The 26,959-nt window shown below is 44.7% G+C and overlaps 1 protein-coding gene across 1 annotated transcript; it reads left to right on the top strand.

The window, feature by feature from the left end:
- The first annotated feature begins 5,170 nt into the window (after positions 1 to 5,170).
- LOC8040749 (lysosomal Pro-X carboxypeptidase-like) lies at positions 5,171 to 25,656 on the top strand. Its single transcript, XM_002401127.5, has 9 exons — positions 5,171 to 5,269; positions 5,916 to 6,056; positions 7,190 to 7,291; positions 8,442 to 8,623; positions 9,521 to 9,678; positions 10,593 to 10,753; positions 16,203 to 16,358; positions 23,023 to 23,210; positions 25,338 to 25,656. The coding sequence occupies exons 1-9, from the start codon at positions 5,171 to 5,173 to the stop codon at positions 25,654 to 25,656; spliced, it is 1,506 nt and encodes a 501-aa protein (XP_002401171.3).
- The last annotated feature ends 1,303 nt before the right edge of the window (positions 25,657 to 26,959 follow it).

The following is a 26,959-nucleotide window of genomic DNA, read 5'->3' as shown; positions in this document are numbered from 1 at the left end:
TATTTTTTCGTGTTTTATTGGTAGAACAAAATAATTATACGCTGACAATTCGTCCAGAAAAATAGCGCGACGCTTCTGGCTCGAAAGCATTGTCTGCTATTGCCGAGCTTGTTGAAAGCGCCCGTCGTGGCCAACTGCGATCTTACGTGCCGCCATCTGTCGGCTGTTTCGCCAATCAGGCGCCCACCTTCGCGTAAAATCTTAGCGCCATGCGGTCAGAAACAGATTTATGTGGTCCCTTCAAAAAGCGATAGTTCACTTTATCTCATCCTGTAGTACATTTTTGTGGGCTGATACTGGAACACGTTCCCAGGCAGCACACCAATATTGGACCTATATTGGGCCAACAATGGCGAACGCTGGCTCCTGAGGTTGGTCCAACATTGGTATTCTGGCCGAGCGCAACTTCTTCCAATGTTGGCCTAGCCATTGGTACCAACGTTGGGCCATCGTTCAACCAATGTTCCAGCCATCATTGGCACCAACGTTGGGCCATTGTTCAACCAACCTTCCAGCCGTCATTGCCGCCAACGTTGGGCCATCGTTCAACCAATGATCCAGCCATCATTGGCACCTTTTTTAGGCCATCGTTAAACCAATATTTCAGCCATCGTTGGCATCCACACTATGTCATTGGCTATGCCAATTTTGGCTTTCACACTAATTCAATGGCTATGCCATCATTGGTATACAAGTTCAATCATTGAATAGGCCGTTATCGGCAGTCAAGCTGATTCATTGGCATGTCCCAGTGTTAATGCCATATCTTTAGTGCTGGCCATGCAATCATGGCAATGTGTTTAAATCCTGGTTATTCCAACATTGGGTTTTAAGAACCCCTGGCCTGTTTCTTATTAGCAGCCCACTGCAAGAAAAACATTCTGGGCACAAATGGCAAGGTCCTCCTATGCTTTGTCTGTGCACTATTTTATCTGGCGAGAAAATGACTATTTCAAGGTCAATTAATACTTTTTTCGGAACTTTTATTGAAAGGGGCTAGGGAGGAAGCTCAGCGGGGAGCCTATGCCTGGTCCTGGGGAAGGTCCTGGGGCGAGTCCTGGGGCTGGGGAGCCATTACGGCTTCCGAACGCCTCTTCCTTCAGCCTCCCCTGTCGCAAGACTCTGACAGCCACTTCAGCACCATTTTTAAGCTGCCGATTCTTCAATTGTTAGCTTCGCACTGATGGCATCTACGAAAAGATCCAAAGGTCAAAGATCAACGCTTTCAAACCCACATTGGACTCAGTAAAGCACACTCCCAAGCAGCACTTCAACAAATGTTAAGGTTTGAGTGTCCCCGAAAAAGTCCCTCGCTCACGACTTTTCAGTCCTTGCGGCGTAGCACCCGTGGTAGCCGATGATCAGGGGTGTACGACGTCAGGGCCGAGGTCCGGACGTAGTGACGAGGCAGTTGACCGATGGCCGAAGGCTTGAATCAGGCCCCGTACGCCGGTGGCAGCCTATGACCAGGTGTCCGCCAAGGTCTGGGCCGAAGGACGTAGCGACGAGGCAGTTGGGCGTTGGCCGAAGGCTTGAGTCAGGCTCAGAACGTCTGTGGCACGGAGTGGCAGCGGTTGTTCAACCGCGCCACGCATGCAGTCTTGTCCACCTCCGGAAGGTTGGCGCCCGGACTGCGTGAGAAGTGGGTTGTGGGTCGGGCCTCTTGACGTCTGGTCACGCCGACGGAGGTCCGGCCTGGTCGCGTCTGCACCGTCCTTTGTCAACCGCCCGAATCCCCTCTCGCGCTCCTCGCATGCCCCCACCTCGTCTTCTTCTTTCTCGTCCTCTTCGGCTGGTCGCGGGATCGCTCAACACACCGGACTAAGAACGTTGGTAGGCCACTGGCTAAGACAGGCAATTGGTGGCCAGCTTAAACCAATCGATTGCCAACTTTGGTAACCCGTTGGCTCTATTACAGCTTATATTTCTGAGGGCGTTGTCACTACCGTAGTCAGTACTGCAGTTGCCGTATTTTGTACGCACATTGAAGTCATTTTTGGGCAAGCAGGCATAATGCTCAGCTTCTTCTGTTATAGACCTTTCCAATGTTTACAAATCCACAGCTCAGCGTGCGATCTCTACAGCTCAGCGCGCGCGTGTGCATCGCTTCGGAAAGCGAGCAAATCACGCGCGATACGCACGAACACTGAAAATGAAACCGGCCAGCAGCCCTTTTCTGGAAAGGTCTATATGTTGCGTGATAACCTTTCTTTGCAGATTGAAATGCGCATCAGCTTTATGTCACCTCCTACCTCAAACATAGGGTGTTCGAGATGTTAATTCAACGCAATTTTTTATTCGTGAAGACATGTAATTGCTCAATCAGTCGCTGGATATTTGTTTAAGGTTTTATCTTTTTGCTAAAATTATGAGTGCTTTTTATTTTTTTTTTAAATTTTGTCCGGTTCAGTCTGAATTATAGGCCGCGTTTTGCGGCTCAGCAAAGCGGGTTGCCTTGAGATCTTCAAGATCACATACAGCTGACAATACACCCGTGTCCTAGGTTGGGGAGGCGGGTGGAAATTTCGGAGTTGAACCCTGCCTCCCTTCCCCCCCTCTTTGGAAAGGTTTCCCGGCTGCGTCGCTAAATGGGCATAAGAGAAGAGGCACTATGCTTTTTGCCGTATAAACATATACACAAATCGAAGGAAGCGTGCATTTTGTATTTTGTGTGGAATTTACTAAGCATAACTATATCAGTTTTGGGAAGACGCGTGTTAGTTATAGTCGATGACAGGTGGTAGAAGCTCCTCCCATCTCTTTCCATATTTGTAGATCGAAAGATCAGGAGGAGTCGACCTCCTCCCCAGCGTTTATTTTTAACCTGTCACCGAACACGGTTTTTTTCTGCGTGGACGTTCAAACTTGCTACAGCTCGCAATGCTTAGAGCGTGCTAATTCAGTTGCTAACTTGCTCTGCGTGTGAAAACAGAAGAATCGTTCCCCCCGGAGGCATAGCTAGAGATTGTTCTCAGCGTGCGCGATCAGCACATTAAAAGAACTAAGCCAATTATATATAACATGGGTAAGCCACTGGCTAAGACAGGCCAATGTTGCCCAGCCTAAGTCAATCGATTACCAATGTCGGTAATTGATTGGCTTAAGCTGGCCAACATTGGCCTGTCTTAGCCAATCGATTACCAATGATGGCAACTCATTGGCTAACATAGACCAATGTTGGCCAGCCTAAGCCAATTGATTACCAATGTTCGTAACCAATTGGCTAAGACAGGCCAATGTTGGCCAACCTAAGCCAACCAATAACCAACGTTGGTAAGCCATTGGCTGAGGTAGGCCAATATTGGCCAGCCTAAGCCAATTGATTACCAACGTTGGTGAGCCGTTGGTCAAGTCAGGCCAACGTTGGCCAGTATATTCCAGTGTACCACCAATATTGGTTCTACGATGGCCATATTGGCCCAATATTGGACCATTATTTGTCAATTAAATACCAATGTTGGCCCGACGTCGTGTGCTGTCTGGGGTGGCTTGCAGACTGATACAATTCAGCCGCAGGAGAACACCATGCAGGGGGGGGGGGGGATCGGTGGCCGAGTGGGCTAGCGCACACCAGAGCCTTTTATACTGGGAGAGTTCGGCGGGTGGGAGGGGCTTACGGCCCGCTAGGTCTAGCGGACTCAGCGGGCGCCGCTTCCGCCATGATGTGCCTTCCGGCGAGTGGGTCCCCATTGACATGCGATGTATACGCGTGTAGGCTTTGCCGTTTGCGCTTTTGTTGGCGTAAGGAGAAAGTCGAAAAATCAAGCATTTTGTTACGTTAATCACACGTTAAGCACAAACTTACTTTGCACAATCGAGAACTCGGCTTCCAGTCAGCCCTTCTTGGTTTCCCAGATCTTGTGCCTTGCGCGGTTTTCTTTTCCTTGCAGGAACCGGTACATCCTGAACCCCTTTTTCGCGTTGTTCGAGCACCCAACGGCACTGCAGCCCCCCATTTCTTTTTCATCTAACGTCTGGCAGAGCGCAGCGCAGAACGATCATTTTCATCGTCGTCTCTCGCTCCATGGACTCTAGCGAGCCGACTGCCGGCTGGAGTCAGTAGGGCAAACGGGTTTTATCAGCCGCCACCAGCGTTAAGGCCCGTTCACACTCCTGCGACCGAGTACGACTGAGAGAGACGAGATCTCTTACAACTTCTTAAATGTTTCTAGAATGAGGGGACACACTGACATTGTGGCGCCATCTATGCGGTGACCCTAGAACTGCATTTCACAAAAGCGAAGGTTTTGCGGGATTTCCGAGGTCAAATGTGCGTAATACCCATAGAAAGGCTCGTTTATAACATTGACAAAAGTTTTTCGAGCCAAAAAAGAAAGGATATTGCGCGAGAAATAAAAAAAAATATGCCGGACCGCCGAGTTTACACTGCTTCCCAATAGATGGCGCCAGTGTGTTCTTTGGTTTAAGAAGTTTTAAGGAACCCAGGTTGAAGAGGTCGCAAGCAGTCGCAAGAGTGTGAACGGGCCTTTACACCAAACAAGGGTGAAGCTTGCAATTTAAGGTTATAATTATAATGCAATTAAATGCAAAGGTGCAATCAAGCTAGACGGCAAGGCACATCATGGCGGATGCGCACAGTTGCCAGACTGTTTGATCAGTGCTGCCAGACTGGCGGCTGGATCAAAGAACCGCCGAATCCTCCCAGTATAAAAGGCTCTGGCGCACACCAGCTCGGAGCACGTGGAGCGTAAAGCTCGAGCCGCAGAACCCAGGGATCCTGAGCTCAATCCCCACCCCTGCCCGTTTCGATCTGAATGAGCATCGTACCGGCGTGCGGTCATGTATCACTACTGCGTGGTGCACGTTAAAGACCCCAGGCTAGTGGTTGTACTGCACTGGCTAAATTTCTCATCTACAGCGAGTGACTCGTCGCAACTTTGAAATGACTTGACCAACTACACACTGTATAAGTATCCACACAACCCCAATTATTTTTAGAACACAGTCATTTGCCCTTGATCCCTTTTCGCTCTTTTTATGTGTTTACTAAGCGAACATTTTTTAACTGCAGTTAGTACAGGTATATTCCTCGTTGGGAAGCCAGCTGTGTTAGCACGCTGCAGCCTCGAACGAAGCGATCTGGAAGCCGTATGCAACCTACGTTTTGATCATCCGCTGTGCATCTCTGCCTATACACTAGCACACTGTTATGGCTCTCGCTTCGAAAACTACAATCTTTCTCTGGAGCCTTGGCGTATCTTTAGCTGCGAGTGTGGATATATTCAAAGAGTACAGCTTCACGACCAGAGTGAGTAATTGCCTTGAAGTACTTTATTTTCCACGTGAGGACAATCGAAATAGCTGAGGAAATTGTGGGGTCGTAACGTAAACACGACGTTTGTTACCAGTTTAATAGAAAATGCCAGTTTCAATCACTGGGGATGGTGTAGTTTAGATTGTTATTAAATAATTTAATGATCATTGGCTACACACGTATATATTAGAAAATACGCAGTGAATATTTTTTTTTTCTCGGCTATGGGGTTTGTTATAGGGGATAACCTGAGACCTCAGAGTATTTTCGTAGATCGTTTCCTACGTCCTGCAACGCTTTCTCTGACCAGGAACTCCGAAGACAAGGTTAGCGTCGCGCATGCGCGATGGCTTCGTCTCCGTTGCGGAGATCGTAGCGGAGGAAAAGGAAAACATAACACTCCGTAATAGTTTAGCGTTACACGCCGTAGATATGGCAGTTATTAGCAATATTTACTAACACGTATAAGTATTCAGTACATGCCATTGCTCAACCTGCTTCATTGTTAGAAGTACGAGAAAGCTCGACTAAAGCAATTTGTTTGCTTGTGAAATATCGATCTTGGAGTAAAGAAAATATAATGAAAAGCAGCAGGTAGGTTTACACTATGTCTGTTTTCAATGTTCATTTTCTTCTCTAGGTCGACCATTTTGCATATCATGACGAACGCACTTACGAGATGCGTTACTTCGTTTGCGACTTGTACTGGAAGACAGGCGGTGGTCCCGTGTTCTTCTACACAGGAAGCCAAGATTCAATCGAAGATTTGATTACAAAAACGGTACGAATGAAGCCACGTTCTGTTCGAGCGAAACTCAACCGAGTGCATTTATTAAAGTTCGAAATACCAAGTTTACAACCAACTAGGCGTGGATATAGAAGCTGATAAAACAAAACAAAAATATCACAGTTATAACACGGACGTTGTAGCACCAGCTTTCGGTATACGAGATAAGTGGGTAGCCTCAGGGAAACCAAAAATCATGAATAGTCATAGTATCATTAGCAGAATTGCTACCATACGATCCTTTCACATCGATATCATTCGGATTATTATTGGTTTATAATTTGTGTAGAACCTTCAAGTTTGAAACGGTCATGATACTTGCCATCATTCGTACGCATATTGAGCTGTGTACAGGTCTTGGTGCTGATCATTTCAGTATAATGTGTTAAGGCTGCAGCATGGGGTATTAGCACACTAAATTTCTTCATGATAGTAGAGAACAGGGGGTAAAAGGGAGAGATCGATGGCGAGCGCCTTAACGTACCGGAGCTCTGTGTACGTGGAGCGAAACCTCACGCTACAGAACAGAGGGTTCGATCCGCATCCCTGCTCCTTTCGATCTAGATAAGCATCGTACCGGCCTGCGGTTCGGTACCGTTACCGCGTTATGCGCGTTGAGGATCCCGGGCCAGCACACTCTAAAATAAAGCCCGAGCGTCTCCTGTTTCCCGCAAAACACTCGGAGAGTCAATCATTGCAACTTACAGAGGCAGCACAGCGAATGACAATGCCGAAATATGTGTTCAGACCAAAAAGCGCTGTCTGAGTTGTGACATTAAGCAATGCAAGCGTGACGTTTTGCATTGCTTAATGTCACAACTCAGACTGCGTTTTTTGGTCTAAACATATGTTTCGGCAGTGTCATTCGCTGAGCTCCATCCGTCAGTTGCGGTGATTGGCTCTCCGAGTGTTGTGCGGGAAAGTAGACGCACATTTTTAGAGTGCAGTCGTAATTCCCCTGGTTAAATTACTCTTGGAAAGCAGAGACAACAGACGCCCATTGGAGCTGACTAACCCCCCGCTGTCCAAACACCCACAGACCTAACTTAATGACTTATTAACAAACAATATTTATCGAGTTACTACTATTTATAGGAAATATAGTATATCATGTTTTGTGGTTCAAGGGTGTACTGCAGGAATGGGCGCCCGATTTCAACGCCCTGGTCGTCTTTGCCGAGCATCGGTTCTACGGAGAGTCGTTGCCATTCGGAAACTCCGCCTTTCAGGTAAGGTACATGAGCTCTTGCATCTCTCGTTTTTTCAAGAATTTAAAATGGTACTTTTTGTTAAATAAAGAATAAACTGGAAATTTTAAGCATTCCCTTTGCCACAAATACGAAGTAATATACCACACTTCACTAAACAAGAAAAAAAAAAAAAGAAAGAAGAATGTTTCATTATCTGGCAGCTGCTAAGCGAGGTTTAATACGATAGTATATTTGGGATTTTTTGCATTTCTTCTGGCGTTCATCGAGCTCGGCACTTTCGCACTGCATGAGCGAGGCTCCTTTTTTTGTACCAATTATTTTTAAATTGATCTGGTCTATATAATTTCAATATCAACGATTCAGGATTTCCCGCTAAACTCTTGGGGTATATTGAATTTGTGAGCACCTGTATTCCGTTTTGCTATAAATCTGACCACAGCCAACGCCACATTTAGGGTAGGACTAATCAAGCTTCGCCCAACACGCATTGTCATGGCGCTCGTTGTCTTTGTGCGGCGTTTATTGTCATCGGCTAAACCAATCACGCAGAGAAAAAAAAGTGCGGGATCACTGCGCATTTATTGTGCATGATTGGTGTAACGGGGTAAAATAAACATACAAAGGTGATAAGGGCTCTGACGATGTACTTTTGGGGGTGATTGATTGACTCATTGGAATTGTGGGACTGGTTGCCGTCGGACAGGTGAGACGGAGAATATGTGTACTACACCAGGTAGGTTTTAATGCGTTTTTGTTTTGGAGAAGATACGCTTCCCACTAAATTTGGCGGGGAAATGAAATTGGTGTGTTTTTAAACACTAATTGGTTTTCTCGCTAAAATTGCCCGTCAAGCTGAGACAGTCGGACGCGCATTAATCTCACGGTTTGATGATCGTAAAAATGCTGTCGTATATAAAAAAAGAAAAAGATGAAGTACGTTTGTTCACATTATACACGTTTCATTATCATTAATCACGGTTAGGTGGTAAGCCGGGTGAGTAGGTGATCGTTGAAAGTTACGAAAAATAGCGCAAAAAAAAGAAAACGAACACTCAAAAAAAAAAAAAAAGAAGAACAGCGTTTTTTTTTCTGTTTTTATTTTTTATTTGTGCAGTCTTTTTGTGGGATGCTTTACGTTTTGTTTAGTTATTCTAAACGATTCTTTCAGAGCCCCCAAAAACTGGGATATTTGACCTCCGAACAAGCCCTCGCGGACTACGCTGATCTCGTTTTGTACCTGCGAACAACGTTGCCTGGAGCTGCGAGATGTCCCTTCGTAGCATTCGGCGGAAATTATGGCGGAATGCTGGCAGCGCTGTTGAGAATCAAGTATCCTCACTTGATCGAAGCGTGAGTGTCACATTCGCAATTTTTCGTCGTCGACTTTTTTTATCAGGGCTTCGGAACACGGGTCTCTGTTCTAGATAACAAATTTAATTGCTGTAATTAACAGTATTTTAGGGGTGAGCATGGTTGGCGGGAGGAATTTTAACGAATTAACGTGGTAGGGTGTAGACAAGATTGAGTGGATATTTGCACCTTTCAAAATTTCAGATGTATTGAACGCGTTTTTTTTTTCCTTTCTCATACCGATTGTGCTTTAGCTTCTGGCACTGCCATTTTCTGTTCTTAATGTTAATGCATCGTAGTAATGAATCAATTTATCAATTGATTGAATTTGAAGTTTTTGCAATCAAGCCTGCAAAGACTCAAGTAGAAGAAATTAATAATAAAGCAATCAATTAAATGAACTGGTAAATAAATAATTAAATAAGTCCCTAAAATAAATACCTATATAAATAACATAATGACCAAAATACGAACATGTGTCCATTCTATATTTTACTTGTATGCTCGACAAACGTACCGCATCGTACGTTATGCACTTTATGTATGAGATACATAGATATGTATACTAATATCAAGCATCGGACCGTATCAATCAACACAATGACAAGTCACCACTTTTGACGTTACCCAATTGGTAGTCGCAAGGCGTTTCAAAACTGGGAGCGAGTCATGTGCTCTAGTTTTGAAGTTGTCGTACAGATTAAGGAATATAGAGCGTCTACTCTCCTCCAAGTACTTGGGAGAGCCTCTATTCTCAGGTTGGAGCGATTTGGTTTTCCGAATACTTTTGACATAAAGCAGACGCTAAGAGACATCTTCGAGTGCAGGAGTGTCCGTGTAATCGTTGAGGGCTGGAATGTAGCGCATCAAAGATGTAACATTTCACGATATTTTCAGCGCACTCTCAAGCAGCGCGCCGATGCGCATGTTTTCTGGGCTGACCCCATGTTCTGCCTATTTGCGGGCGGTTACCGAAGCATTTGAAAGGGAATCTGCTGCATGCGCGGCCGCCATTCGACAATCGTGGGAGTTGCTGGAAAGCACGGCCTCAACGAGTAAGTACCCGACACTTTCAACCCTTTGTCTTATGCGCGTCGTATAGGGTTCAGATGTACCAAACTGAACGTGTTCATCTGCATAGCAGATATCTTGCGTGGCTGCATTTGGTGTTTGCCAGTCGTGAGCCCAATGGTTAAATCGGAAGCCACCGCAAGCACGTTTATTGTTAACTTTACCAAACACCAATTATTTTATTTTCATTTTTGTAAACCATTTGCGGTCGACGCGACCGCAAAAGCTTTATTATCGTAGAAAAAATTAAGTTTTACTATTTCTCAATTTAAAAGAAGAATCTTATTCAATCAGAACTTAGTATAAATTCAAAAGAAAAACTGATTATGCGGTTATTTAATTTTGTATTAATCTCTTGTATTCGAATTAAAGAGTCAACGATGCTGCAAGCATTCATCCACCGATAATTAAGTGCCTTCTAGTTCTTTTTACACTGCCGCAGTTAATCGTAATCTGAACAGTGTTCATGTATTTGCTACAACATTTATTAAATGGCAATACATGTAAAGCAACATGCAATCGTAAGCACTTCTCGATTAAAATAAACCTCTTAGAGCATTCAGTAATGATGTTAATAAAGTAATCTGCACACTGGGAACAATTTGAAGTGGGGAAACTTTCAAAACACAACTAAACCAGAGCCGCCACATGGACGCATTTGCGAACGCATCAGCCGTTGATCCTGGAATGCTTGTTGGTCTCATTTTTGACAAGACGAGAGCTACGCTTTGAAATTTTAAAATGTAAAATGCACAACCGAAAATGCACATTCGATTAAAGTTTGTGCTTCTATGTGTAGATGTAGATTTTTCCGGCTCGTTTTTTAAAGCTAGGATCATCCGTGGCCACTCTGTGTGTGTAAAATTAATCATACTTTTTGTTTACAATGTTTTTATAGGCAGGGGACTCAGGGATCTACAGAAGACGTTCAATCTTTGTCAGAGTTCAAGATATACCAATTTGCGGGACTGGATTCATATGGCCTACGAGATCCTTGCCCGGGATAACTACGCCGATCCTTCTTTATCGGGCTCATCGCTGCCGCCTTACCCAGTCAAGGTAACAGAGGCAGTGGCACTTGCCTGTGATTGTGAAACGATGTTTCGTCTCGGTGGCTTTTTCGGTGCGAGAGTAGCGCCATTGTCCAGTTGCGGAATATTTGCAGTTGCGCTCCTCTCTGCCTATGGCCCAAGCATTATTCTTCTGGGAGCGAAAAAGCACTATTGCTCTACGAGGCACCAAATGAACCAAGACAACTTGCTCATTTGACAATCATTCGACCCGCTAAAGAAAATGCTAACATTCTATGGGACCCCTACGCCAAAAAAGATATAACACTTCTCGACAAGATACAAAGCTTAGCACTGTGATTTATTTACTGACAGTCTAAACAATTCAATTCCCCAACAAACCTGCTACGGCTGTCCAACCTTCCGATTCTAAATCTACGACAAAAAGTAGCTCGGTTAAAATATCTTTACATCCATTATTTCCATATACTGATCATTCAACCACAAAGTTATATTTCACAACTTGACATGCACTCGACAAAGTATCGCCATTCACTGGTCTTAACTCTATATTCGCAAGAACTAATCTCTACAAGAATTGTTTTTTTCCCTATCGTCCGTTGAAGAAGGTAGGGCGAGGGTAAGACGGGTCGGGTAAGGACGAAGCAGACGGAACGCTAAGAAGAAAAGAAGGTTTCCTCCTCTCTTCTCCAGCGTTCCGTGTGCTTCCTCCTTCGCAGCCTGTCCTACCCTCGCCGTACCTTCTTGAGTTGCAGCGGAGTATGGAACCATCGAAAATTGGAATAAATTACCAAACGAGGCCTTCGAAGCTGAAACTACTTTTTTTTTTTTTCGTGTCTTTCAATATAGCACTGTCATCACATTACACCATATATTCTCCTGCAGCAGTTGTTAATTTTATTTTCATATATGTTGTTAGAAGTGTATCGTGCCTTATCCCCTACGGGACCGTTTGGTCCTTAATTTCACTTGTTTTGTTGTTTATTTGCGCATTTGTACGACCCCGGTTACAAGGTATTGTCTATGTTGTATGATAAATTGTATTACAAAGACGTGTATACGTAGGCGTTAGGTTCCTGTGTTTTGCTGCGTGTAATATTATTGTATTCATTATCTGTGCTATTCCTTCTGATTGGGCACTTTTGGGGCCTGCACTATTTGTAAATAATCAATTAGGAATCTTTGGAGGAGCGGAAACAAACTATGCCCAAAGTTCCTTTGCTTGCCAACGTTCGCGGCGTGACTTGGAGACGTACTGGCATATCTGTGTTATTGGTGTCCTCAGGGCGGTTCAGCTTTAAGAGCAGGACATCTACTCTACAGCTAGCAGTATTAGTAACTTTTATTCGGATGACAAATTTGTCTATGTATATATATATAAAAAAAAACTAAATACGGTATCATGCAAGTCAAAGCTTCCTAGGTACAAAATGTCAAACTGTACTCTAAAATAACGAGATCTAAAAGCAATCACACACATACGCGTGTACATTTCCGCGAAGCTCTCAAAAGAGCCGATCGCCGCAATCTACGGAAGTACCTATACACCATTTCAGTTTACGACCAGACACAGCCGACGTTACCAGCTGATGGGTCTGGTCAAGCTCTTATTGTTTGGCAAGATGTTAGTCTTGTTCCGCGTTCCCTACTTAGAGGAGGCTATGCACCTACTGATGATTTTAAAATGCAATAAAAATTGTTGGCATGCTTCAGTTGTAAATAATAGGTTTTCTACTCAGTTCACCATCAATTGTCCTGTTTCGTTGTTACCACCCATTGACTGCAATATTCCTTGTATGGACCCGATATGTATTGATTTCGAAGGTTTTGTCAAAATTATTTAAACCGTAAAAGTGTCCTCGTCTTGTGGTACCAATGATATCAACTCTAAAATATTCCTCTGTACAAAATGTTCCTTGATCCTTTTTTGGACTAAAATATTCCAGCAGTCAATCATTAGGTACGATGGAACTTCCTGAGGATCGGAGAATCGGTGGGGTCATCTCGGTCCGCAAGAGAGGCAATAAATCATTTCCTTTAAATTTATTGACCGATATTTCTCACTTCTGAAGATTCGAAAACAATTGAACAGATACTCCACAAGCAACTATTTATTCAAGTTGATTTTATTTCCTTTTTTAACAAGGCGCTTCACGGCTTCCGTAGACATTTTTCTCGTGAAACGCAGCTACTTTGGCTCACTAATGACCTTTTTATTAACCTCAACCCCGGTTTTCTTACTGATGTTGTATTTCTTGACTTTGCTAATGCACTTGGAAAAGTGCCGTATAATCGACTCCTCCTCAACCTTTCATCATTAAACCTTGACACCAAGGTAGTCTTCTGGATTAATTATTTCCTGACACAACGTCCTTAGTTTGTTCATGCTAGCGATTCTTCATTTGGTTTAGTTCCTGTAACATCTGGCGTGTTTAAGGGGACGGTCCTTGGTCCAGTTTTCTTTCTCATCTACAGCCTGCCCACGAAACAGAATGAAGCCTTAATGCGACCGCATGAATGGGCTTCGTATTGTATCGCGCTGCCATTTACCACAGGGGTGCCTTTGAAGGTGATGAAATCATCGCATGAAAACTTAGAACAAACTTAGCTGACTGAAAGGTAAAAAAATTGATAACGGATTTTCCCTGCCTACTGCGCCCGTATGCCATGTACGCACGCTCTGACTTGCACAAAGACCGACAGATGGCGGCTCCGGTTCCGGCGCAAGCACTTGGTCACGCCAGAACCAGATGATGTTTTAGAATCATAAATGGCGCGCGCTCAATACAGGGTGATTCAGGGAGATGCCAGGCTCTTTAAATCAACCGCAAAATTCGGTTTCTTAACCTATCACGATACGACTTAGTGCAGCGTTGCCCACAGATGGTGCACCTTTTTTGTAAAATTTGCAAAGAGCAAACTTACCTGAGGAAAAAGTAAAAAAAAAAGAAAATAGGCTTATCTCCTATGGAAATGGAGCGACGCCACCGGTCTTCAAACAACACGGCGCCGTTTCGCACGGTAGACTAGAGTTGGCGCAACGAACGCCACCAACAAACGAGCATACGGCGCCGAGAGCCGGCGTTTTTAGCTGACAATCTTTTCGACTCAAAAGCGGCGCGCGTTCCGCAGGCGGCGACAGTCGCAGAAACAAAAACAGGCGCGATAACAACAAGGAAGTGCAGTTTCTTGTCTGCTAAAGACGCCGGCTTTCAGCGTCGTATGCTCGTTCGTTGGCGGCAGTTGGCGTCGCAACCGCTTGCGCCATCTCTTGTTTCCCGTGCGAAACGGCGCCGTGTTGTTTGAAGACCGGTGGCTTCGCTGCGTTTCCATAGGAGCTAAGCCTTTTTCTTTCTTTACTTTTTCCTCAGGTAAGTTCGCTCTTTGCAAATTTTACAAAAAACAAATGCACCATCTGTAGGCAACGCTGTACAAAGTCGCAGCGTGATAGATTAAGACGCCGAATTTTGCGGTCGATTTAAAGAGCCTGGCGTCTCCTTGATTCACCCTGTGGAACACATTAATGGGACACAAAACATGTAAAACCGAGTGCTCATCGAGTAATTCTAGCTGAACGTCTGCTTTTTGCGCGACCGGGCAGTAAGCTTGTTCCGGAGCCCCTGCCGCCATTTGTCGGTTGTTGCGCTCGTCAGGCGGTGCGTGGAGGGCAGACGGGCGCGATAGAAAGGAAAAAGCAGTTATCCTTTATTTTTTTTTATTTTTATCCTTGTAACTGTTTTTTTTTTTCCTGAAATATTAATGCGATGCATCCACCACCTTTGGGCAGCCACCATCTGGATTTGTGGGCACGCCGTACATGTACGATATTTCACTGCAAGGTATATTCATCATTGTTCTTTTTCGCACACGACTGTGTCGTTTATCGTAAAATAACATCTTCCCATGATTTTCTAGTGCTGCAACATGTCATTGACTCTACTAATAGCTAATGTTAACATATGTAAATGCATGCGCTTCTCTTCGTCCTCCTCTAAAGCTTCCGCTCCTCTCATTTTTAATAGTGTTCCTCTTGAACCAACTAACACGTATTGATATTTTGATGTTCTCCTAACTCCGAACCTTTTTTGGGATAGTCATTGCTAGAGGCCGCCGCCGTTGCTATCAGCAGCACGCGTAATAATGACGTCACCGGGCGCTCTATAAAAAGAGCACCGTCGTACGCGCAGCCAGGTCGCTGCCGGCCTCTGCGGAATAAAACTGTTCGCAGTCCTTCCTCATCCTGCCGTTTCTTGCCTCGCAGACATAACAGTCATGTTAACTGAGTAATATGTTCTGCCGATCGAAGCTTGGGTTACCCGCCGTAACTTCAGATCAGCCCCTCCTGATTTGAAACGGCTCCTTTATATTTCTTTGGTTTGATCTAAATAACAATACGCATCTTCAATTTGACACCTTCATCTTTCTACATTAAAATATAGTATTGACTCAGTTCAAAGTCGCGCTATCCGTTTCACTAGTGTTTCTCTAATCTAGTTAAATCTTTCTATCCCATTATTTTTAACTACGGGAAAAGGTTTGTCTTTGCCTTCTGCAGTATTTTATTCGCCGCAGCTCAGTGACTGGTTTCTCTCTAATTTCAGTACATTTAATTTTATTATTCATTTTGAAGTGGGGCAGCAGGGACAAAAGGTACTTAACACTTACCTGACCAAGGTCCAGTGCACTCATGCAGGTTTCAGAGAGGCACACCAGACACAAAACAAACACAAAATTCTAATGTCCACCAACCTATTATTTGGCAAGATTAGATAATTGCAAGAAAATAGCCGGGCCGCGATGTTTTTCTACAGCACATGTAAACGCAATTCTCCCCGACGTAATTTATTGACTGGAATGACTTTACCGAAGATATCACTCACACCAAATTTTGCGAAGCTATTTTCAAAATTGTAATTTAACATGCTCTCCTCTGTCTAAGGCTTCATTTCCTTGAGGATAGAGTAACTAACTAAATAAATAAATAAATAAAAGCGCAAGCCGCTGGGCATGAGTGATTCAGCGATAACGGAAGACATGCGGTAACATGACGACCGCCATGCGTCTGCCTTTTTGACGCTGTATGATTGACCTCATGAGGTCGTAACGTCAAATGCGTCTGGATTCAAGATGAAACGATGCGTCGAATCAGTCGGCGCTGAGCACGAGTTTGACGTAAGCACAGCGAATATCATGCCTAGCGCAACAGCGCAGGCTGTCCCTCTGTGGATGGTAGTGATTGACTCTACTAAATACTGCGGATGAAAGCAGACGCACAATATTTTTTTTAATGCGTGGTATAGTCGCTGGCAGATTAATAAATGCAGGGTGTGGATTGTCAATTCCACGCAGCTTGCATCGTAATTCCTTCTGCGCCGTTCTTATCGAATGACGCTGCAATCTCATTGACTGTTTCTTGATAATGAGGACCGTAGGAGTATCTGTGTCGTTTTGTTGATTTCGCATTCCAATGTCTCCAGGAAGCCTGCAAAGTGCTTACAGGTTCTGACTCAAACGGAACTGCACCACTGGAGCTCATCGCTGGAGTGACGAATCTCTGCTATAACTTCGCCGGCAAGCTGAGGTGTAACGACATCCTAAACATTCCAACGTCTTCATACAGCCTGGAGTTTCAGGTAGGAGCTCAATCTGGAGATGTAATATTGCGGCGATTGCAAACAATGCGTCCGAAGATCTATTTTTAATTTTTGCGGTTTCCTCTTGCTTAGACTTATCCCATCTGATTAGACAAAGCAGTGTTTTTCTTGGAAGTGTTCTCACACTGGGTTCTGTAGGATATTCGCAGCATGTTCTGTAGGAGACTGGAATTGGCGCGATGATCGAAGTTATCCTGGCTGGCTGAGATTCTTGTATTCATATTTTCTGTATTTATTTATTTATTTTATTCGTTCAGTTCTTTATTTAAGTACTCCAAAGGCCTGAAGGCATTACATAGGGGAGCGGGACACACACAAATATTATACAATCGGGAATATACAAACACTATAAACAAAACACATTTAAACAAAAAAAAGTCGGGTTCTTCGCCCAAAATGTTCGAAGAAGCGAAAGCGAGAGCTATAGCGCGGTCGCGCAAAGCACGAGTAAAGGTGCCTTCACGTATGTGAGGATGGAGGTGCGAGGCGGTGAATTCTTATAGCCGCCGTGGTTGGCTCGTGGATGCCACTCACGACCGCTGAGAGTGCTCGGTGATCCGTGAAGTGGGCAAGCGCGGTTGGTAGCTCAAATGATCCAACATTACGTGTAGCAGCTGAATACTGCCAAAGTGGGATTTCGCATAACGCGAGGAACGTTTGGAAGCAACAGTTTGAAGTAGACGACCCGAAGAGTTTCCCCATTCCTCGCGCCGTTCTTGGCGGGGCACCAGGGCTGCCCTCTTCGCCCTCTTCGGGCGGCACGACCGACGGGAAGTACCGACTTCCCCCTCCTCGCGCCAAGAGGGGAAAGAAAAGGTTTTTTTTTCTTTTATTGGCGGCAACGTCAGCCCACAAGCTCGAAACCTCTCCAAAGTGTCGGCCGTAAAGCTATCGCGACGAGACGAGGGTGTAAGTTAGGGACGTGGAGATGCGACAGTCGATTGGGTGACCTAATTATGTCCCCGCTTTAGGAAGGATTGTGGCACTCCACATAGATGGCGCCACGCAAGGAAGAAACTAAACACAATATCCTCATTAATGTTTCAGGCACTGGCAATTTATTTCGCGAAGTGTGCATGAACCATGGAAGCTTACTAGAGCAAACTAATATTATATTTAATAAATAGGCTCTGTTTGCCACGTAGTCCCACATTGCAAGTTAAAATTATCACGTAGGCGCGCAGCGGAAAAAAGTTAAGTCTAGCTAAGAAATCAGTTCAGGCATGTCGTGAGGGCCTCGACGTCATCGATTCCACTCCGCCAGGTTCGCGCCATTTGAAGTCAGCGGTGCGCCGTTGCACTGTACTGAGGTCACATTGTGCCCAGCGCGATAGATTCACCCGTACTCAACATTGCCTATGTTAAATACCACCGCTTTTTTTTTCCTCCGGGCCGTACCCCGATTGACAGTTCAGAACACAGCACGAGCTGCCCCATACCTAACAAATCTTGGCCACCCTTAGGCGTCAAAAAAAAGGGCGAGAAATGCCAATTTCGTATGGTACCGAAAACTTCGTCTGCTCTAAGCGAGTTCGGGAGCAACACAAACATAAAAAAAGCAAAGAGCACGTCGGACAATTCGCAGACAAGTCCACTTTGCCAGCCGCTCATACGATTTGGAAAATGCATCAAAGTCAATGAAAATGTTGATAAATAATGTGGTAATTTTAGTTCGCCGGAATGCGGTAAATTCTACTTCAAATTAACAAAAAATATATATATTACTGACATGGCGCGTTCCCTCGCAGAGTTCCATACGGAGCCTAGTCTATTTCCTTTGCATACCGCGGGGCATTCTATCGTAAGGCGGAGGTACCTGCCTAGCAGAAGTCGCCAGGACAAAATCCGATCGCACCGCTGCTTTCAGTGGGCGTTACCTCACCTGCATATCTTACAGCATGGTTGAGACACTACCTGGTCGATGATAGTGAATATAGTTAGTAAATATAACACTGGAGTTCCTAACTCCAGCTACGCACTGCTAAGTTAATGGGTTGTATATTTATTTTTCTCATATGAAATAAGGTTTATAATCTGTAAGTACTGGGAAACACTAGGGTAAAAACAGTAAATGGTGTAATATAGACACCTTAAAATTTATGTTCTGTAAGCTTTCTTTCCATCTTTCTTGTAGGAGCGTCGTAGTACCCAATTAAAACTTCGACGTAGAGCCACCTGTTGCGGCGCGCCGAGGGTAGGAAAGCGCTAGAGCGGAGAGAAACATTAGCAAAAATGACGTCATCACCGGATCGGATGACCCTGCCTAAGCTGGCTCGGAGATGCCGTCAATGTCTTCACGATGCTCTGGACAAATAACAGGCGGAAGAGAGTATCGCCGCATGCCCGGCGGCCATCGCCGCACGTATTTTCGAAAATAAATATGGTTTACGTTCACTTTTGCCCAAGGTAAGTGCGATGACTGAATTCACGGGGCAAAGGGCTATACAAGTCCACTCCTAACTCAAATTTACTGAAAAGTGCTTCAGCTTCTCTTTAAGGCTAAGGCTGAATGAGTGCCCAACTACAAGACACCTTCACTTTTATTATTAAGAGATTTTCGTAAACATATTTTTGGATCTATTGTTTTAATACTAATGGACCTTTTGGCGAATATGTGCTGCCACTTAGACACGCGACTGGGTTCCAGACAATGTGGCGAGAAAACAACGCGCCCGCAAGGCCTCTCCCACCCGTTCCACACCAAAAGCGTCAGCCACATCCTCTTCACTCATTGAGGCGCTGTGACCTAGATACGGCTCCCCAAAACTCGCCTTGTTTTCATCGTGCGTAATCTTCTGCCCCGAAGTTGACACAAAGAAACCACCTTCCCCCTCTGCTTGGCCAGAAGGAAGAAAGAGAGGGTACTAGAACCATTTATTCTTGAACCGATGTTTCTACAAAAGGTCCATCGTATAACTTCCGTCACCAGGGGCAAATGCCCAGGAATACTTTCCCTATAATGCGTGCAATTCTTGAGATTAAATATAATTAGGGTTCATACCCAAAAAGTTCATAATCCTTGCCGATCCTCACACAACATCGGCTGCATGATGATAGAGTCACTAAGTGCCAAAGAAAAACACTGGGTTCTGCTTACGGTGCCCATGCCTCTTGCTTCGTGATTGGTTAATCGGCGTTTTTATCGGATAATGCAGCAATCTCATTGACCGCAAAGGGATAATGAGATGCACCCGTTTCTTGAGCTGTCGGCGACTACACATTGCGCCACTAACTTGACAAAGCATGACGGTTTTTGAGCTGGTTTGGGATAATTTATAAAGAAATCTCCTAAAAACATTATCATCATCATCATAACTACCATGTGTTTTTTTTTTGCGTGTTAATAATTCCAGCTAAGTTCCGGGATGCGCACAAATACTAATTACACATTGCAGGGTTTCGATTCACGCTCAAGGATATCGTTATTGAATATCCTATGCAAGTACTAGCTAAAATTGTGTACTTTGCGATAGAAGTTGCAATAAAAATCAATAACAAGTAAGAAATGCGAACGCAGAGCGGCAGCTAGCGTTTTGCCGAGAGTCTCAGCGTTTTCAGGGCTAAGGTAAGGCTCGAAGCCTTCATTACGTTGCAATATACTATACTGCTCCTTACGTGACACGAACATGCAATTTCTGTTTCGCACATTAAACGCTTGACTGTGCTACCCGAGAAAACTAATATTGTCAAATGGTTCGCAACTTTCTGACAAAACTGAGCCGCGGATATTTGGATGCACGACGCCCATGAGTACAATGGAAACACGTGTTATGAGCGACATCGCATCAGAAAATGTCGGAGACTTATTGCCTGCTGAGCGATATTAAAAGGGCCCTCCGGAGCGTTCTGCGATGGTCTATATATGGCGGGAACCCACTCTACAGGCACTAAGGATCCTGAAAATCATAACATTAAGGTCATGCGCGGCGGATTTCCCTATTAAAATTGCTATCAAAGTCCCCGGCACGCCCCCCTTTCTGAGATGACCCCGGAAAACGGGAGGGGCATCTCTTTACGCGTCAGCCAATAGCAAGCGAAGGATTCCGGCGTCACTGCGCGTCACCAACGCGGACGACCGCCGACCCGCAGAGGAATCTCTCGAACACGCGCGGACCGTCGTCAAAGGGCCCGGACTTTGTGCTCGGCAGTCGTCGTTCGTCGCACCGCACCGTCGCGCTGCTACTGCAATACGCAGTCGCATTCCACAGATGACAAAGGAAACGTTTGACTCGTTGACGTAAAAGGATCGCAAAGCTGGCTTCGGAGTCAAGATCCACGGGAAGAAGGAACACGTGTCCCGCAAACGCACGCCTGCAGACGCCCCGGGAAGCAGACGAGCCGACGCGCTGACGCATCACCCCCTAGCAACACGCTTGCGGGGAGAAAACATAGCTCGCTGGTTTTGGAGCGATAATTGCGGACTATGTTTCCCGCACCACAATCAGTTTACGTTTTTCTCAAACTCTAATTTACAACAAGCTTAAAAAGTGTTGCAATAATAACTTTCGCATTCACCGCGAGATCCAGCATTTCCATTGGTCAAGTTATAGCTATGGGCAGGGAATGGGGGATTGTCTTCCAAGAGAAAAGAGTCCCGATATATTTCTTCTGCCATCTGCTTAATAAACGGTTTTGTAATCTAAAACTTTGCATACATATTAACTTGCACCTACTACGCAATATAACAGCATAAACAGACGATCGCAGAAAGCTCCGGAGGTCCCCTTTAAGATTCTCAGGGTTTTCCAGGTATAGCGTTTTTCAAGCTGTCATGATTTTAATGGTTTTGATATTAGCCTTACAGTTCATATACAAAGCAGAAAACATTACCGATGGCTTATCGTACGTCCTTATCTGTAATTCTTATCCTAACAACTCGGAGCGCTGTGACGTATTCATATAAAAACACGAATGGCGGGAACGATATTATCTGACATTTTACGCGAGAAAACTTCAGGGTGAGCATTGTGTACAAATCACATACAGCAGTGTTGTACACGTTCCTCAAAAAAAGGAACGAAAGCTCGTTCCTCGTCCCTTCTGATTTTTGGAACGCGTTCCCGTTACAAGTTCCATTTGTGAAAAAGGAACTCGTTACCGTTACAGTTAAAAAAATGGAACGTATCGTTACATATACGTTACATTTGTATTTTTTGCTAATTACCATATTTAGTTAAATCAAGCAGAGTTTTTTTTTTCTATCTATCCCATTAATAGTCAACATACGAGTTTTTATGTCGTGATGGAAGGGCACCAGGAGTAGAAAACACGCAGCAGTAGGATTTCATTTGTTGATATATTCATGTTATAAATCTCAGCTATTAACCATGTCCATGTTTGTAGTGGACAATTCAGACGAGCCAAATGTACATTTACCCAAGATTGCACGAGCGCTTTTAAACAACCTCACACGCTTCAATTTAACGGAGTCCTGTGTTAGAACTTAACAGTTGCTTCTCGATGTTGCTGTCCGCAAAACGAGCAAGTGAAGGAGAGGGTAGGGCTTTTGGAAAGTCAGTCTTGAAAGATACAAATACTTCGTTGTGAAGGTTGGATTTGCTGTTCAGTTTGAAGATAAAGAACAAAAAAAAAATAAGTTTTTTTTTTTTTTTGTATTTTTTAAGTGAATAATGTTCGGGATACAAGGATAAGTCCGATATCTGGCAATTTGTGATCTTGTTGTAATTGTAGGTCTCGTTATTGAAGTTCGAAAATGGCTGTAGTCGGGAATAAGATTTCTAGGTGTATGAGGATTTGTGGAACCAAAGAAAGGTAGCTGAGTTTGAAACAACCGTCTTTCTTTGTCTTTTCCTACAACTAAAAGTTTTGCTTTTTGTACCGCAGTTCCGGGCACTCAAAAAAGTATCATTGCCCACCAGCTCTCCTGCACCCGAAACTGTTAGCAAGCGAGGACCACACAAAATAATCCATAATATTAGTAGCCAAAAAGTTAAAGAGATCCTGCGGGTCATAAAGATATTGTTTTTGTACTTTGTGGGAGCGAGGTCCGGCCACCACCACCAGAGGCCGCTACTGACCACCCAGAGTTAAGAACATCTGGGCCGCGCAAACGTCCGGCCGCGCAGGTGTATAAAAGAGGGGGACACGCCCACAGGGAAGGAAGACGGACCGTGGCCACGGAGGCGTGCAGTTCGAACGCTCCGGCAATGTCTTACGTTGATACTAACAATCCATTCCTGTTACTTTAATAAATGTAGTTTCTCGTTTAAGAAACCCCGGCTTAGTGTTGTTCCTCCCGGATGGGCATGCAGCAAGGCAACCCTACCACAACTTTCATACTTTCCCTGTGAGAAATAAAATAAAAATTACCCCACTGGACGAAAAAAGGAACGCCGTTACTTCTTCCGTTCCAGTAAAAATGGAACGCGTTCCCGTTCCAGTTCCAGCGATGCAAAATGGAACGGCGGCGTTCCTTCGTTCCTCCTAAAAGGAACGCGTTCCAGGAACGCCGTTCCTTGGAACGCCGTTCCGTACAACACTGCTGCACAGCAATATTCGCTTGGAAGCAATGCAACCTGAATCTCGTGGAACAACCCTCGTGTTCAAATTATACACACCCTTGAAGCAATATGCGCGTGAAGGTGATATAATCCAACACTCGTGGTTCCTGATACATTTCCAGACGTGCACCGAACTTGTCCATCCAGTATGCAGCGATGGCGTGGCGGACATGTTTTATCCGTCCGTCTGGGACCAAGCTCAGGAGACTGAAAAATGTCGAAAGACGTACGGCGTCCGTTCGGATATCACGAAGGGCTATCTGTTTTTCGGTGGAGGGAACTTGCCTTCAGCCTCGAAAGTTATATTCAGGTGAGACCGATGCTGTCATCCCATCTTCACATTTATTCGAAGAATTTGTTCACTGACAAAGCTTGCAGCCCACGCGTTTACCTTTGATTATATTGTTAATATACCGGAACAGTATTGTATTGCATATATTAAAGAGTTTTAGGGAACCATTTTAGCTCATCCGATAGGATACGATGGATCCTCCGGTACGCACTGCACATCTGCGTGTCTTATGCTATAACGCATGCGCAGTTCGTACCGTAGGGCCCAGCGTACCGTATCGGATGTGCAAAAACGGATCCCTAAAACTCCCTATGGCCGCCATCAATCGATATAATTGCGGGTTGGTGAATAATCATTGGCAGCCACCAGTTTAACTCGAACACTGCCTAGGAGATTAAAGAGTAGGACGGGCTTTGGTCCAGCTCGTTTTTTACGGACCTCTGTTTTCGCTCAACTCGAGTCCTGGGGGCTAAATATTTCATCATAATCTTCCTTGATAGAGTGCGGGGCTGATGTTGAGCACGAGTGCTGCGTCATCGTTCGGCTAGCATTCGTGTTTAATTACTGCCTCATTCAATGATGCGAGCCCCTGCGGAACGCCGACGCAGTGTTGAGCTACGGCAGCCGAGAACTGCCGCTTAAAAATGCACAGATGGAATTTATTTTGCTGTTCTCCCCACGGGTTAGAGATTCCACTCAGCCGCTAGGGGCGCGACGGTTGAATATCTTCCAACCTAAAAAAGAAAAACACTGACTAGGTGGCGCAAGTTGCCGCCCGATTCAAAGGGGTCAACCTCATCCATCGATCCATCCATTTTCCCCAGAGAGCCTGCACTAAAGAGAGTTTCCAACTAACTGCTTGATCGGGGTCACCCGATTAATGGACCGTGTTAGTGATACGTGCTGCGAGGGGTGACAAAAGCGTTGATCGCCTGGAATCGTCTCCTCTTGCTTTCCCCCTCGTCCGCTTAAACGCAGAGCATGCGCACTTGCGACCAATCTCCGCAGAAGATGTCTGCCATTAAATTGCGAAACGGTCCACATGGTTTGAGATGTACCATCTCTCCCAATCTAGGCTCTCTACCCCTCCCCCCCCACCAAAAAAAAAAAAAAAAAGTCCGTCATTAGAATCAATGAAAGGACCGCGGCCAAGTTTGCCAGTCGCAGAATGCATTTGTTTTAACAAGTTCTGGAGGGCGAGCTGGTTTCTCAGCTTTTAAAACGTTCACACAAGTGTAGTAGCGCAAATAGCGCTATAGTGTGCAAGAAAGTTAGTTGTACGTGCTATCCGCTAGACACGTCCATGTACCACTTTGTGATTTATGTGGGAAGAAATAAAATTGTTCAAGCAGAATCCTACAAATGAGAGTGCAGGTGCTTTGCTTTCGATAGGTTAATGTAAAAACAATCTCAGGAAAAAAAAACAAAAAAAAAAAACGTTGCTATCGTACTTTACTGCTTAAACGGGCACTGAAGTCAATTCTGAGATGGTCCTTTTCTGGTGACAACACAATCTAGACGATCTAAGCATCCCAACAAACCCAAAATCACAATCGTGCGTAGCTTATTTTCTCGTTAAAAGCGTGTTCAAAGATCGTGACACACCCTTTTTGGGAAGAATTTTCTTCCGAGGGAAGTGGTCAACGAAGGGCGCTTGTCAGCGAGTTGCAAGCGATGGCTTCGCCCGCGGTGAAAAAGAGAAGTCTTATTTGAATGTGTATCTATCAGAATCTCTACGGAACGAATTACAATAAAATCATGCGAAATCTGAGCGTATCGTTGGGCTTTCATTGGTCCACACAATGTAGTCCGGGAAAAAAAAATGTCCACATGTTTTTCTATTGCCCTGAGATGAATAGGTGGTTTTGTAATATAGGACTCGGTATTTGTGAGAACTAACTCATTTTAAACAATATAAGATCAAAAACGACCTTTCTCAAAAAATTTCTTCAGTGCCCCTTTAAGAAATGCAGGTCGTTTCATGTTGTGTTCTTGTTTCTTGCTGATACGTAAACCGTTCATGGCTCTCCTTATCGGCCAACGCCTCAGACTAATTGGCTGTGGAGCAATAATGAGATGCACGGTACTAGCCACGCCCTACGCTTCTTACGTTGTCGGTGACCATGTAAACGTATGCTTTTGCAGCAATGGCGATCACGATCCTTGGAACGTCTACGGAATCAAGGATCCTCCTAGCGACGAGTCGGTGGTCATCCTGATCGAGGGCGCGGCTCACCACGAAGACTTGCGGTTCTCGTCTCCGAACGACAGCGATGCTTTGAGAATGGCCAGGTCCGTCGAGAAGAACTACATTCGGCAGTGGATTTTGGAGACCTCCAACACTTCGGATATTCCACCAGAGATTCCGGAGATATCCCAAAATTCCACGAGTTGCCGGAACGAAAGCGGGCCCAAATACGTTATTGCGTTGCTTTCTGCGATGGCTTTGATAGAGCTCAAATAATTGTTTGGGAATGCGACACGTGACAAAGCCACGGATACGTCAAGAAACGCAGAGTGCAGATGCAACTCTAGCGAGAATCTTGCCGCTTGTCTGTTCTGGTCGGCCCCGGCTGATCAGAACACAGGAGAACGAATCACTAATCAAGTATGCTGAACGTAACAGACTGCGTTTGTTTAGCTGTCAGGGACTGTATAGAACTTTATATTTTACTGTTTTGGGTTTATAATCTGGGTACGAATATAAAATATCGCGCGTGTTTGGGGGGTGGCGGGTGTGGCAGTGAAGGGATTTTCTTTTACGTAAAAATAAAGCTTCGGCCAGGTAGGGAGCAGATGGAAAATATTTTAAGTATATAGAATGTCGGACGTAATATTTCCGGTAATATCATCACGACCGGACTAAGGCTAGCTCAAACGGCTAGAATGCCGAATGGGGTGCTCCTGGAATGCCAAGCTATGAACATGACTTGTTACATTTCTATGCGAAAGCTGTGTCGTCTGCTTCGTCCTCTTGTGTGTTTCTTTCGTTTTAAGTCAATTTAATACCAAACTTCTTTTTTTTAACAGCTTAACGTTTCCGGGGTCCTCCGCATATGGCTCGTGTGCTGTCTCGGTTAGAACGCCGCTGTGCCAGCACAGATCCTTGCGTCCTGTATTTACATAAATACATTGTTGTGATCTGAAAGAAATTTAATGAACACCTAGATTATAGGTTTTTTAGTAAGGTCGTTGCATATAATGACGAATCATCTTTATGATGGCGGTTTGTAAAATTTACCGAAGCATAATAAAGAAACCTAGGTTGAGCGAGCCATAAAAAAATTCTTATTTTCTTCCCATATTGCGTTTCGTTGTGTTACTTCAGGCTACAACTTGAGATTTTGAATAGGGTGTGAAGATCTCACGTAAAGAAGAAAACAAAAACAACAACAACGTAGGAAAGAAGTTTTGGTTGAGAAATGTGTTTTTTTTGTCAGCTTTTTCTGCTTTCGATAGAGCTCAAGGTATGATGAGCCCAAGTTCGTCTGGTTCTGTTGCTGAGGTTGAGGTGACGCCAGAAATCCGAGCTCTGATTCGCTGACTGAAGGATAGTGGGTAGACCTCAAAGCAGCTTGATTTGAGGTCTACCCACTATTCTTCAATAAGAACCAATCAGAGCTCGGCGTTCTGACATCATCACAACCCCTGCAAACGAAGCAGACGAACTTGCGCTCCGCATTACGCTTCTACTGAAACGCATACATACTTGCGATTTATAAAATCAAAAACGCCGTCAACGGTTCTTGCCTTATTTCCACTCGACA

Source organism: Ixodes scapularis, unplaced genomic scaffold (assembly GCF_016920785.2).
Source record: "Ixodes scapularis isolate PalLabHiFi unplaced genomic scaffold, ASM1692078v2 PGA_scaffold12__126_contigs__length_90152505, whole genome shotgun sequence".
Classification (NCBI taxonomy): Eukaryota; Metazoa; Arthropoda; class Arachnida; order Ixodida; family Ixodidae; genus Ixodes; species Ixodes scapularis.
The sequence above is the reverse complement of the archived record's forward strand: the minus strand, read 5'-3'. Positions and strand labels throughout refer to the sequence as shown.

What these genes read in the sequence shown, in the direction of transcription:
- LOC8040749 (XM_002401127.5), top strand. Translation starts at nt 5,171, where the DNA reads ATGGCTCTCGCTTCGAAAACTACAATCTTTCTCTGGAGCCTTGGCGTA. An exon ending in TCGGAAACTCCGCCTTTCAG is followed by an intron (nt 7,292 to 8,441) that starts GTAAGGTACATG and finishes CGATTCTTTCAG; the next exon opens with AGCCCCCAAAAACTGGGATA. An exon ending in TATCCTCACTTGATCGAAGC is followed by an intron (nt 8,624 to 9,520) that starts GTGAGTGTCACA and finishes CGATATTTTCAG; the next exon opens with CGCACTCTCAAGCAGCGCGC.